At 31.6% G+C, this 14012-nt stretch overlaps 2 protein-coding genes across 11 annotated transcripts in view; one reads left to right on the forward strand and one right to left on the reverse strand.

The window, feature by feature from the left end:
* The window catches only part of LOC127734608 (uncharacterized), a 120788-nt gene that overhangs the window by 57448 nt on the left and 49328 nt on the right, over nt 1–14012 (forward strand). Inside the window, exons 4-5 of one of the 7 annotated variants that reach the window (XM_052244571.1) lie at nt 2570–2636; nt 3110–3930. The exons of the other annotated variants lie outside the window; for them this stretch is intronic. Of the exons in view, the coding sequence (XP_052100531.1) occupies nt 2570–2636; nt 3110–3888 (846 nt within the window). The 3' untranslated portion in view covers nt 3889–3930. Of the gene's footprint in view, nt 1–2569; nt 2637–3109; nt 3931–14012 lie in introns of those variants that run through there. 7 annotated transcript variants of the gene reach the window in all.
* LOC127734602 (phosphatidylinositol 3-kinase catalytic subunit type 3-like) overlaps nt 1–14012 on the reverse strand; it is a 123842-nt gene that overhangs the window by 32021 nt on the left and 77809 nt on the right. The window lies entirely within an intron of this gene.

Genomic DNA, 14012 nt, shown 5'->3' on the forward strand with positions numbered 1-14012 from the left:
ACTCTTTATTTGCATTTGCTTGTCATTGTTGAATGAGATTTTGCAAGGACAACATGGAAAATAATATATTAGACCAATTTAATTTACCACCGGACACTGATGGAACATTTAAGGCAAAATGCCGACCTTGTTCAGCCTTGATATCTGGAAGTTTGAAAATTGCATCACACTTTAAAACACACATTAAGGTAAGATATATAAATTTTTTTAATTGGCAAAAGGGGGGGGGGGGGGGTGAAAATTATCAAGTCTTGATCTTGGTTTCTGATATGTGTATAAAATGATATTGGGAATATTTTGGTGTTCCATGAAAAATCTTCTAAAAAAAATTATTAAACAAAACTATATAGATGAATGGAAAAAATATGAAGACAAAATTTTCATAATTCTATTTACACCTTACATGTATTTCAATGAAAGATTGAATATGTCAATCAACATTTTTACACCAAACTGTGGTTTGGGTCCTGTCTGTGTTGTTATTTCACCTAATTAATATCAAAATGTTTTTATTGCAATCAAATCTTCTCAACTTATGTTTGTCCGCACAGAGCCCTTAGGCATTTAACCCTAATCTAATCCTTTAATGGCACATTTATTATATCACTTTGAAATCCCTTTATGATGTCTTAATGATTAAGTGATTAATGTTAAAAACAAAATTATATATTTATATTTATCAATTTCTTATTAAAATCTGTTTTTGAAATGTTTTTAGTTTTTATTTTGAAAAAGTAATGTGTAATGTAATTGCATTACACAGGCAAAGTAATTGTAATGTAATGCATTACATGTGAGAAAAAATGTAATTGTAATTGTAATGGAAGAATTACAAAGTAATTGTAATGTAATGCATTACATTGCAATGTAATGGCCCCAGGCCTGCCAGGAATTTGCTAAAAAAAACTTTGGCTTGATCTGGGCAGAGTCTCTGATCTGGGTCACAAAGATGGCTATACGCTATAGCATAAAAGCAATTGCTTAAAAAATCACATGTTGAAGAAATCAATAGATAAATTGGCTTCAAATTTCAATGCTACTTTTCTGCTTAAGGGCATACGATACAGTTACAGGGGAGGTAACGATGTTGCTAACGTAAATTGTTATTTTTCGCGACGTCAAACTGCGACTTATCGGGAAAAGATGCACTTTTCGACTGATTTTTATCATTCAAACTGATTTAACTTGAAAACGAGTTCATGGACCCCTCTTTTTTAAAATAACATTTGGTTTGATTACGTATTAAGATTATGTGTACCAAATTTCATGAAAAATTCGTAAGGGTTCTGCGGAACCCAGTGTCTCGCCTACTCTTGCCGTTAGTTGAAGGCTCAACAAAAATGGGGAAAACATTATTAAAAATTTTCCTCTAGATACTATCTTTTGATTGTTAGAAGTTCTGTTCAAATTTGGTAAAAATCCAAGAAGGTTTATGATTCTAATAAATGTTTTAAAAACTTTAAACTGCAGACTGAACACAATGTTAACTTGAATAAAACTAAGTCCATTTATAAGTAATATACGGAAAAACAGGAAATAAATTTTTACAAAATTTCTTTCTAGATACTAGCTTTTGATCATAAAAAAGCTTCTGTCCAAGTGTGGTACAAATCCAGGATAGTTTAGGAAAGTTATTAAAATTTGAAAAACTTTAACCACAGAGTGAATGTTATGTTAACTGGCAGAAAAACTAAGTCCATATATGAGTAAAATATGGATAAACAAGTTGGTTTTTTTTACAACATTTTCTTCTGGATACTATCTTATTATTATAAACAAGCTTCTGTCCAAGTTTGGTACAAATCTAGGATAGTTTAAGAAAGTTATTAAAATTTGAAAAACTTTAACCACAGAGAAAATGTTATTTTAACTGGCAGAAAAACTAAGTCCATTTATGAGTAAAATACGGATAAACAGGATTTGTTTTTTTTACAAAATTTACTTCTGGATACTATCTTATGATCATAAACAAGCTTCTGTCCAAGTTTGGTTGAAATGCAGGATAGTTTAAGAAAGTTATTAAAATTTGAAAAACTTTAACCACAGAGTGAATATTTATGGACGCTGCCGCCGACGACGACGGAATGTAGGATCGCTATGTCTCGCTTTTGCGACAAAAGTCGCTGGCTCAACAAAAAAGTCAATAGTGCAATTATTTTAAATTTGATAAATATACAGCAAAAAATTACGTTTTTTTTTTCTACATTCATGAACATTTGATAAATACGAGTTATTGTAAAAATAAAATGTACAAATTTATAGAACATTTATATAAAACAGAAATTACAATTAATTTAACAAAAACAGCTTGTGTTTATCTTTTAAAACAAAAAAGTTATGTATTTCTGTCGAAAGGAAAAATACGTCCACAAATCCGAATTTTGAGGAAATATCTGAAATTTCAACCTCAATTTACTCAACAAGTAGCACATGATGGTATATTTTTTATTGCATATTTGATTTAATCAGGTAAAAAATAGCCTCTATTCAAATTTTCATCAAAATTTCATTACGGGATCAAAACTGTATCGTATGCCCTTAATAAGTTTGTTTGTCATTCTATTTTCAGAAACTACTCTACTATGCTGAAAAAGGAGTAACTTGTACATGTCAAAGAGAAAATCCTGAAATCCAAAGTAAGTGTTGTCACACATCTTTTTATTTACATATATGATATAATATCATAAAATTAATTAAATATATACATTTGAAGCTTTTTCATTATTCTTTAAAGTTTGCACAATTTCAGACGAAGAAAAGTCATACTGTTTATTAAAATATCAATAATGTGGAGAAACAAGGTTTATTTCAGAATCAAAAGTGTTCAACGTACATCTACAATAAGTGTAGAACCATACAAATTTAATAATACAAATTCAATTTACACTGAATATGAAATTAAATTATACAAATGATGTTGCTGTGCAATGAACTATTTAACTGATCTTCAAGTGTGAATAAGTATGGTTAAATTTTGATCTATTCATTCTATTTAAACTTATTTTTAAATTAAAAATATTTTGAAATACCATATTTATATCCTAGCTAATTTATGAACTTCCCTTCCTACTACATTATTCAAAACTTTTTATTTATTTCCTGTATATAGGACATGAAAGAAAACCCTACAAACTAGGACAAGATATCTTCTATCAACATCTTCAGTTCACTATAGAAAATACCAGTACAGGCTTATCATTACAAAAAGCTGTGATAACAAATGATGGACATGTGGCCGCTATCCAAGGGTCCAGTTCAGTGGAGATTTATATTACAGATGGTTCACATGTTGGTACAATACCACTACTGAGTCAGCCACTGGATATTACTGTAGTCAACAACTCTACAGTAGCTGTTTTACTGTTTCACTGTAACAGTATAGACATATGTGACATAAACAATATACAGAGAGTGAAATCAATACAATTATATACAATGTGCTTTGGCATCACAACTATAAACAACAAGTTAGTAGTAGGTAGTAATGGAAGATTGTTGATCATAGATCCTCAGACAGAGAAGGTGGAGAAGACCATTAGTATTGGTTACTGTGCTCCTTTCAGACTGTGTGGTTCTGGTGACGGTATATTTCACACAAGTATTAAAAGTCATTATCTGTACCATTACAGTCACTCTAACAACAAGATTTCCAAAGTAAAGTTACCATCACCGCCCTGTGATATGACCACACTACAAGATGGCAGTGTGTATGTGATATGTGAGGATAAATCAGTTCAACATGTGTCATCTGATGGAAAGACATATAAACAAGTTACTATAAAGGGATTGAGAACACCAAGAAGGTTTCCTAGAATAAATTATAATCTGGTACAAAATAAACTGGCCATTACTGATGGAGACTCAATTACAGTGTTTAATGAATGCTGATGTATACTAGAATTTAAATATTAAATAACAGTATTTTCTTAATTTCATCCCAGTTAAGTAGTTCTTGCAAGGTATAAGAGTAAATGTGAAAGATCTTGTGAGAGGGTAAACAAACTATACAATATTTATATTTTATCTTAACTGGTAACCAAATTTGAATACCAGTTGAAAGTTTTAAGAATGAAGACAAAGTCATTGAGTAAGCATGTAAACAAATATCTGGTTTTCTTTTACAAGTTTCCTCATTACAGTAACCAGTATTAGCCCTTTCTAAATCAATTTCTGTTTTACTGTTTTACAATAGTAAGTCTGTACAATATCATAGTAAATAGCATAAACAGCACTACATTGATTGGACAGGGGAAGTAGAACAAGAGCAAAAAAAGCATATCTAATTAAAATCCTAAAAGGCAAGTATTAAAATGACAATAGTACGAGTTGAGCATACACTATAAATTTTCAGGAATTTGCCAGATTTCAGGATTTTGATATTTTTGCCCTATATACATGTATTCTTTTACATTCATGGACATCTTTCAATGACGATAAATTTTTTTTAATCATTTCTTTTTTAACTAAAGCAAAAGACAATACCAAGGTTAAACATCGTCAATTATTACAAGGTACTAATGGCACAAAACACCTTAAAATCAACACTATTTTTATACGACCGCAAAAAAATTTTTGTGGTCGTATATTGGTATGACGTTGGCGTCGTCGTCGTCGTCGTCTGGCGTCGTCCGGCGTCGTCCGAAGACACATTGGTTTTCGCACTCTAACTTTAGTTTAAGTGAATGGATCTCTATGAAATTTTACCACAAGGTTCAATACCACAAAAGGAAGGTTGGGATTGTTTTTGGGGGTTATGGTACCAACAGTAAAGGAATTAGGGGCCAAAAAGGGGCCAAAAATAAGCATTTTTGTAACTTCCAGACATAACTTGTGTGTTAGTGTATGGATCTCTCTGACATTGTACCACAAGGTTCCATATCACAAAAGGAATGCTGGGATTGATTTTGGGGGTAATTGCCTCAAAATTTTAGGAATTAGGGGCCAAAAAAGGGGCAAAAAAAAAGCATTTTTCTAGTTTCATAACAATAACTTGTGTGTAAGTGTATGGATCTTTCTGAAATTGTACTACAAGGTTCCATATCACAAAGGGAAAGCTGGAATTGAGTTTGGGGGTAATTGCCGAAACATTTAGGAATTGGGGGCCAAAAAGGGGCCAAAAATAAGCATTTTTCTAGTTTCCAGACAATAACTTGTGTTCAAGTGTATGGATCTCTCTGAAATTGTACTGCGAGGTACCATACCACAAAGGGAAGGCTGGGATTGATGATGGGGGTAATTGCCTCAATATTTTAGGAATTAGGGGCCAAAAAGGGGCAAAAAACAAGCATTTTTCTAGTTTCAGGACAATTACTTGTGTGTAAGTGTATGGATCTTTCTGAAATTGTACTACAAGGTTCCATATCACAAAGGGAAAGCTGGGTTTGAGTTTGGGGGTAATTGCCCTAAACGTTTAGGAATTTGGGGCCAAAAAGGGGCCAAAAAACACATTTTTCTAGTTTCCAGACAATAACTTGTGTTCAAGTGTATGGATCTCTCTGAAATTGTACTGCACGGTACCATTCCACAAAGGGAAGGCTGGGATTGAGTTTGGGGGTGATGAATCATAAGGGGGTTCAAAATATTTGTGGGGGGGGGGGATTTTTTTTTTTTCATTATTTTTTTCTTTTAAAATTTTCCATTTTAAGTTGGTTATTTCTGATTTATATTTAAAAGCAAATAATAACGATATGGTAGGAGATACACACCAAACAGGATGTGTAAATTATTATATAATAAGTATTGTGCAATAGCAAGAAATTTTCAATTGCGCAGTATTGCACAATAGCAAGAAATCTTCAATTGCACAGTATTGCGCAATAGCAAGAAATATCCAATAGCACAATATTGCGCAATAGCAAGAAATTGTCAATTGTACAGTATTGCGCAATAGCAAGAAATATTTAATTGCACAGTATTGTGCAAAAGAAGATACTTCGTATAAATTGCTTATTTCTTGACCAATTTCAATGGGGTTTTATTCTTGAATTCTTGGGTTTCTTTAATATGCTGAATCTAACCGTGTATTTAGTTTTTGGATTTTGGGCCCCGTTTTTTTAATTGGTCCAAATTGAGGTCCAAAGGGTCCAAAATTAAACTTTGTTTGATTTCATCAAAAATTGAATTATTGGGGTTCTTTGATATGCCGAATCTAACCATGTATTTAGATTCTTAATTTTTGGTTCCGTTTTCAAATTGGTCTACATTAAGGTCCAAAGGGTCCAAAATTAAACTTAGTTTGATTTTAACAAAAATTGAATTCTTAGGGTTCTTTGATATGCTGAATCTAAACATGTATTTAGATTTTTGATTATGGGCCCAGTTTTCAAGTTGGTCCAAATCGGGGTCCAAAATTAAACTTTGTTTGATTTCAACAAAAATTGAATATATGGGGTTCTTTGATATGCTGAATCTAACCATGTATTTAGATTTTTGATTTTTGGGCCGCGTTTTCAACTTTGTCCACATTGAGGTCAAAAGGGTCCAAAATTAAACTTTGTTTGATTTCATCAAAAATTGAATTCTTGGGGTTCTTTGATATGCTGAATCTAACCATGTATTTAGATTTTGGATATTGGACCATAATAGGTGAATGTCCAATTTAAAATTTTTAAGTTCTTAGGCCACATTCATTCTGTGTCAGAAACCTATGCTGTGTCAAATATTTAATCACAATCCAAATGCAAAGCTGTATCAAGCTTGAATGTTGTGTCCATACTTGCCCCAACTGTTCAGGGTTCGACCTCTGCGGTCGTATCAAGCTACCCTGCGGAGCATTTTATTAATCACTACAATCATTTGTATTACTGACCTTATCCATCAGAGTTATTATCTGTAGTATAAGTTGATCCTGCCATAAATCATCACCATGTTTAAACATCGTCACATATTCACTACCTGTACTTGTTTTAAAAGTCAGTCTACACGGCATCAGCGCACTCTGTAAAACATTGTTTTAGTAACTACATATATCTCCCAATCTCGGTAACACTTCCTTAAATTTTTACTTGTTCAACGTAAAATCTGTAGCTTGATTAATGATGATCTCTAGGGAAAAGTAAATGAGACAGCAACTTAACAAAATAAAGGTTTAGATGTCACCATATGTTGACCTTGAAAATGGACCAGTGCATACATCTTAAGTAAGTTTAAAATTTCGTCCCCAGATAAATCAAGTGTTATTGAAAAGACTCAACAGTGATGCTTAAATCAAAAACGTTAAAAAGGCCGTATAAAGTACGAAGTTGAAGAGCATTGAGGACCAAGTATACCTTCACAACTCTGTTATACACATTTAGATTTATCCCTAATCTAGGAGCGCAAGTTTAAATATTTTCTCACCTTTAATAATGTAGCTTTTTCAACACAGATACCATTCACTTTAAAATTAGGATCTAAGGGTAGAGGCAAGTCATCAAAACTGGCAAAGTTTATTTTGGTTACCTCAGGATCTTGCAGTAAGGCTCGAAGTCTTTCTATCTAAAATGCAAGTACATGTATATATGTTAAAACTGTCAAAAACCGTTATAAAATAATTTCAATTATCACTGTTCATTTAAATTAATAAATACTGCTAGTTTATTTTATCATATACATCTTTTTGTATATTTGTGAATTGTTTGATCAGCTGAAAACTTTTGTAGAGTAAAAACTCACTGTGAGCAGAGCCAACAACAATATGCCCCAAATATTTGTAAATCCATGCTTTGATATTTTTGATTCAGAGCAAAAATATAATAAAGTGCTGTGTCATGAAGGCATGATACACCTATTGTTTTTCAGCTAATCTTTATGTTTTCAATGAATATATATATGATCAACTAGAAATACTGTGAGCACGGTTCAAATAGAACTCTAACCCTAAAAGAAAGACATGCACACACAGAAGTAACCATTGACACAAAAAAATTTGGTTGAACTAATTTTGTGGCCTCTATTTTGAAAGGAATAAAATTCTCTAACCGTCCAAAGTGTAAAAAATGGACAGATTTCAACGATTTTTCAACAAATAAAGTTCCATAACACCGCAATTTTATATCGGAATTTATAAAAACCTAAATGGAGCTTATTTCAACAAATATTAACAAGACACCAAAGTTTCATGAAAACAGCTCCAAGAGTTTTTGAGTTATTGTTCGAAAACTGGAATATCCCCCTTTTTCCTGAATTAAATTCCCTATACTCCAAAACGTTAAATCAGTAATTTCTAAAAATCGAAAGATGTCTTATGTCAATATTAATGTTAGACTCAGATCAAGGTCCGGTCTTTAATCGACGTTTGTTCCTCAAATCGAAGTCCAAATCTGACGTCATGTTCTCAAATCAGTGTCCAATATTTTATCACTCTAATCGACGTTCAATGTGACGTTATGAATCACAAAAACAACGTCTGAATGATGAGAGAAGAGATGTCTATAAATTTCATCGAATCGTTTATTTTTAAATTGATCTTTGTTTATATTATCTGTATCGTTTTGTCTTTTTGTGAAGTAGCTTATAGAAACCATAACTGTTTTCTTATATTGGTATCAAAATAAAAGGACAAACATCAGAAAATGTCAATAAGAAACCACCGACATCATATTACTTTTACATGTACATGCATATTAATATTTTGGTGAAATACCTTCATTATCTCGACCTACGTTGTCGTTTTCCTTTCTTGTTCATATAAACAAATAAATGTGGGTATACATTGTCCGACTATGAGACAACAACCCAAAGACAAAGATAATCGAAAGACATCTAGAGGGCAGTATCGCTGATACAGTCTTAACAATAGAAAGAATAAAGACTTACGGCGAACTGTGAAAAGTATTATGATTTGGTCTTATATTTTTCAACAACTTTTAGAGTTTTAGGTTCAACCTAACATTTAATAAAGATGTGATTTCACTGCGACAAGTCCATAAAAACAGACGTCGATTAGAGAGGTAAAAAATTGGACGTTGATTTGAGAACAACAAAAAGATGTCAATTAGAGGGACATCTTTTTTGCTGTTGATTTGGAATGTTATTTTACTGTGACGACAGATGTCGATAATAGACCGGACATCGATATCGAATATATAAACAATTCACCAAAGTTTAATGAAAATTCTTGAAACCATTTTGAGTATAGTCAAAAAACATCATTATGAAATCTCATAACTCACAAAGATTTAATCAGAAACTCATAAAAATCGAAAGGGAGATTATGTCAATAGAAAAATGCAATTCACCAAACTTTTATGAAAATTGGTGAAAGTGTTTTTCAGTCATTTAGGAATAAGAGGCGTGTTGACAAGGGACATAAAGAAAGACAACAGTATACCATAATATATCCTGTGAAGGGGCGTATAAAAATCAAAGTAAGAAATACTATAAGGTTTCCCTGACTATCTTGTGTTTTTTAATAAATTTTACACTGATAAAAACAATATACCCTTTTCTTCCTATTCCCACTTTCTCTGTTCACAGCCTTTACCATACTGACTAATCTTTCTATAAACGTTTGTTGTCTCGCCAGAGTAGCTCTTTTTAAACGGCATTCCTGGCCACCCTATAATATAAATATATAAAACATTCAAATTCAACAAATTCAATTATCTCCCCTATAATATGTTAAATTGGGATTTTTTCTATTGATTGCACTTTCTGGAAGCATTCTATGACTGTGTAATGTTTCATCGAAATTGGTCTAGATTTGAAGGAGTTCCATTTACAAGACACATTGACATATAGACAAACAGAAAGACAGACAAATGGACAAATTGATGGAGGGAGGGATGAATGGATGGATGGACAGACAGGAAGATTCCTATATATATTCTCCCATCATACTTTGCTTGCAGGATACATAATTAATGTAGAAGTTTTGTAAAGTTGTCCATGTTTAAAGAGTTTCATATCTATATACGTAAGATACATGTATTCCTGTTTGAATAAAAAAGGAGGTTCTTCATATGTCTTATTCATTATTTTTGCATTAAAGGACAGCTTTTAAATAGTCAATACCTAGGCATCATGTTAACCTTCATTAATCCCATGATCTTTGATGTCATTCAATGTGAACTTTCTTTTCATCATTCCAAAAATATTTTGGTGGAAGTGAGCATAACATTATTGAGAAAATTTATCCTGCAATCAGCAAACTGTTGTACAAATAACAGGTACACAAATAAATTTTTGCCTTATTTGTACTTTTACAAATAAAGTCTCCTGTTACCCCCGCTTCCATGGTGAGCAAGCGGTAATGTGGAAATTTCTTTTTGCGTAACAGTTCTTTTCGGATCCTCTTCGCGGTCCACGTTTAAACTATGTTGATTTCTTTGAAAAATTAGAGATAAAAACATATATATACATTGTCGGAAAATATCAAATTTATTTGATCTCGCTACAAAACAGGAGAAAAGCTTTGCGAACCTCTTAAACTCATACAAATAAATTTTATATTTTCCGACAATGTACATATATTGTACATATAGTTTAATGTCTGTAAAATATAATGATTCTAAAAGGTTTCATAACAAGTGAGAATGGATTTTTTTATATTTTTGGCTTTGTCCAAGCTGTTTAGGAATAGGCCAAAAAAGAGGCCAAACACAATATTTTTTCTTGGCTCAGAACGATTACTTGTGTATAAGTGTTTAGATCTCTATGAAATTGTACAAGATTCAATACCTAAAAAGGGAGGTTGGGATTGATTTTGGGTGTTATTGTCCAAACCATTGAGGAATAAGGGGTGAAAAAATAAGGATTTTCTGGTTTTCAGACAATAACTTGAATAGAAGTTTATGGTTCTCTATGAAATTGTACCACAAGGTTCCATACCAAATAAGAAAGGTTTGGATTGATTTTGGGGGTAATGGCCCTAACCGTTTAGGAATATGGGGCCAAAAACAATACTTTTTAATACTTTGAATAAATTGTTTATTTCTTGACCAATTTCAATGGGATTTAATTCAAAGTTTAGAAATCTTGCGTTCTTTAATATGCCAAATCGAACCGTGTATTTTGATTTTAACAAAAATTGAATACTTTGGGTTCTTTGATATGTTGAATCTAACAAGGTATTTAGATTTTTAATTTTAGGCCCCATTTACAATTTTGTCCACATTAAGGTCCAAAGGGTCCAAAATTAATCTTAAGTTTGATTTTAACAAAAATTGAATTGGTGGGGATCTTTGATATGCTGAACCTAACCATGTATTTAGATTCTGGATATTGGACCATAATAGGTAAATATTTCATTTGTATAAAAATAACTAGAACTAGAACCACATTCATTTTGTGTCAGAAACCTATGCTGTGTCAAGCATTTAATCACAATCCAAATTCAGAGCTGTTTCAAGCTTGAATGTTGTGTCCATACTTATATCTCATAACAAGATAGGGTCAACCAAATTAATCAAATAAGTGTGGTATTAGAAATATCTCGTCATGAGGGGAAAAGATTCAAGCCACAACCATAAGATAATAGCATTTTGACAAAGCAACTTGAATCAAGTAGAGATGAGCCAATAAACTATAATGACACATACCCATCACAGAGCAGTAAAAGTACAACTTTAAATGGTTGTGCCTGTGAGAAATATCTGATGCCCTACCACATTTATGATTTATTTTATAATGTAAGACACTTTAGCACTTATACCTTTCAAACTAAAAATTTACCAATTTAAAGGGGAAGGGCATAAAAAATACTAAGTAAACCAGCTTGCTACTTGCCATTTGTGAAAGAACTTCTGATATAACACCCTTAGTATATGTATTAACATCCTGCATACTGTGGATTCATTTATTTTTCATGGGTACCGGTTCGCATGGATTGAGAAAACGTTCTTTTTTACGAATATTTGAATTTGTGGTTTTGCCAATGTCTGCATATAACCATTTCAAAAAATGTGTTATTAGTTGAACATTTAAATTTGTGGTTCACCTGTAAGTTTTATTATTCAATTCACAGAATATCATCAAAAGGAGTAAGGGTGTTAATCCCAATAATTGGTTCTGAAATCTGAATATTGATAAACATTGCCTGAAGTCAAACAAAATTTATATAGTAATAGAAAAATAAAGTGTAAATGAACTGTTAACACAGAGATGTGGGATATAGATCTATGAGACAGTAACCCAATAACACAAAAGTTCAAAAGACATCTCAAGTTTAACAAAGAGTGAACATGAATAAAAGTGTGTCTACAAAATATAGCAAGCTCTAATTATAAATCACTTTGAGTCTCAAAAGTTCCATTAATATATCAAAACACACTTAGTGTCTCCATATTTATGGGGAAAAAAGATATGTGTGCATTACAACTTTTAATCAAATTTCTTCAGATACAATGTAGAATCAAATTTTTTTAAAAGTTATTTTCCCAATTTATGATGAAAATATTTAGTTCTTTGAATCAGAAACATCACTTCAAATGGGCATATAACAAACAAACTAAGACTTGCATAGTGCATAAAGGGAAGGCATTGGATCATTAACATCAAGGAAAGTATTATCAAAATTTACAATAGGATTGATAGCCTGATTGATTGATTAGTTGGTGTTTAACGCTACTTTCAGTAAACTTGGCTACATCAAGACAGCAAATTTTATTTGGAGGAAGCTGGAGTATGGAGACCTTTTGGTAGGAAAATTCGAAATCCTAGTCTATTAAGATCAGAGTTAAATGCACCTTGCTGAAAAGGGTTTAGTGATCAACTGCTTAGAACTCTCTGCCCCAGAGGTCCGCTTAAAAGAGGAGAGGAAATACATCCTGTTTTTCATTAATTTTGGTATGAAGATTACCATAAGAGATTTTTTCACTGTCAATATCTGGAAAAAGTCACTAGAATGTTCTCAAAATGAAAAATTTATAACACAAAATAAAACTAAAAATTTCTTAAAGATTTTCATGATATTTTCATTGGAAAACATCCCAGCAACTGTGGACAGAAAGAATAACTCAAAAAAAGTTAAACATATGTTTACCAAGATATAAAAATGGTTAAGGTAGGCGGTGACTTTATCATTATCAAAATAAGATGAAAAAACTGACCAAAAGTGGAATATTCGAGGTGTTTTTTTAAAATATGTTAATATTTTAATCTAAACATGGTGCTATCTAAGTGTACCACTTAAAAAAATGTACTTCATTTGAAATATCGGCAGCCACAAGATCTGTTCATGTAAGATTTAGTTTTGGGGATGTAATATTACAGCCAAATGGTCTTTCAAAGGTGAGGCAATCTATGATGAAAGAAATACTCAACTTATCAGGTCCATCTGAAAAGGTATTTGAGAGTGTTTGAATGCAATATATATATATATATAAGATATGTGCTTTTTAAGAGCTTGTCTCACAGAAAACCATGCAAAAGTGTCCAGGAGTGAATTTTGCGGAATCTCTTGAAATTTGGTACACACAACACTTAGGCCATGCCAATATCACTTGCAAAATTTTTTGCTTAAATTTTATCGGATAGCAGAGTTTTACAGCGCCATCTATTTTCTCCCTTTTTTTTACGGGAAAATTTCCAAATTCAAGGTTTTTTTATGAATTTTAATCCAACAAATAAACAGTTCTAGCCATGATAAATATCTCTTTTGCCCAATGCATGTGATAAAGCATTATTAAGGAAATAAAATTATGTAAGTAATAAATATATATTTGATTTTTTTTAAGTAGGGCCTGTATATTTATTAAACAGGTGTTTGAGGATTTGGCTATTTTACCAAATTTAGGACCTGAAGAAATGCTAAAATATAGAAAAGGTGAAGCTGTAATTAAAAGATGAATATATCAAAATGAACTACTATGATAGCTTAAAGAAATATAAAAAATCCACCCACGGCAAATATTTAGAAATAAATTTATTATATATCACTGTACGGCTATTTTTCAAAGTATTTTTATAAAAAACTTCATGTAACAAAAACTTTTTCTTAACACAAAGTCACAAATTAGGGTGCAATTCTTATCAAAATGAGTGATTTTATACTTCGACTGCTGTTTCTTATTAATTCAAAGCAAAATCATAGT

This window comes from Mytilus californianus, unplaced genomic scaffold, assembly GCF_021869535.1.
Source record: "Mytilus californianus isolate M0D057914Y unplaced genomic scaffold, xbMytCali1.0.p SCAF_3, whole genome shotgun sequence".
NCBI lineage: Eukaryota > Metazoa > Mollusca > Bivalvia > Mytilida > Mytilidae > Mytilus > Mytilus californianus.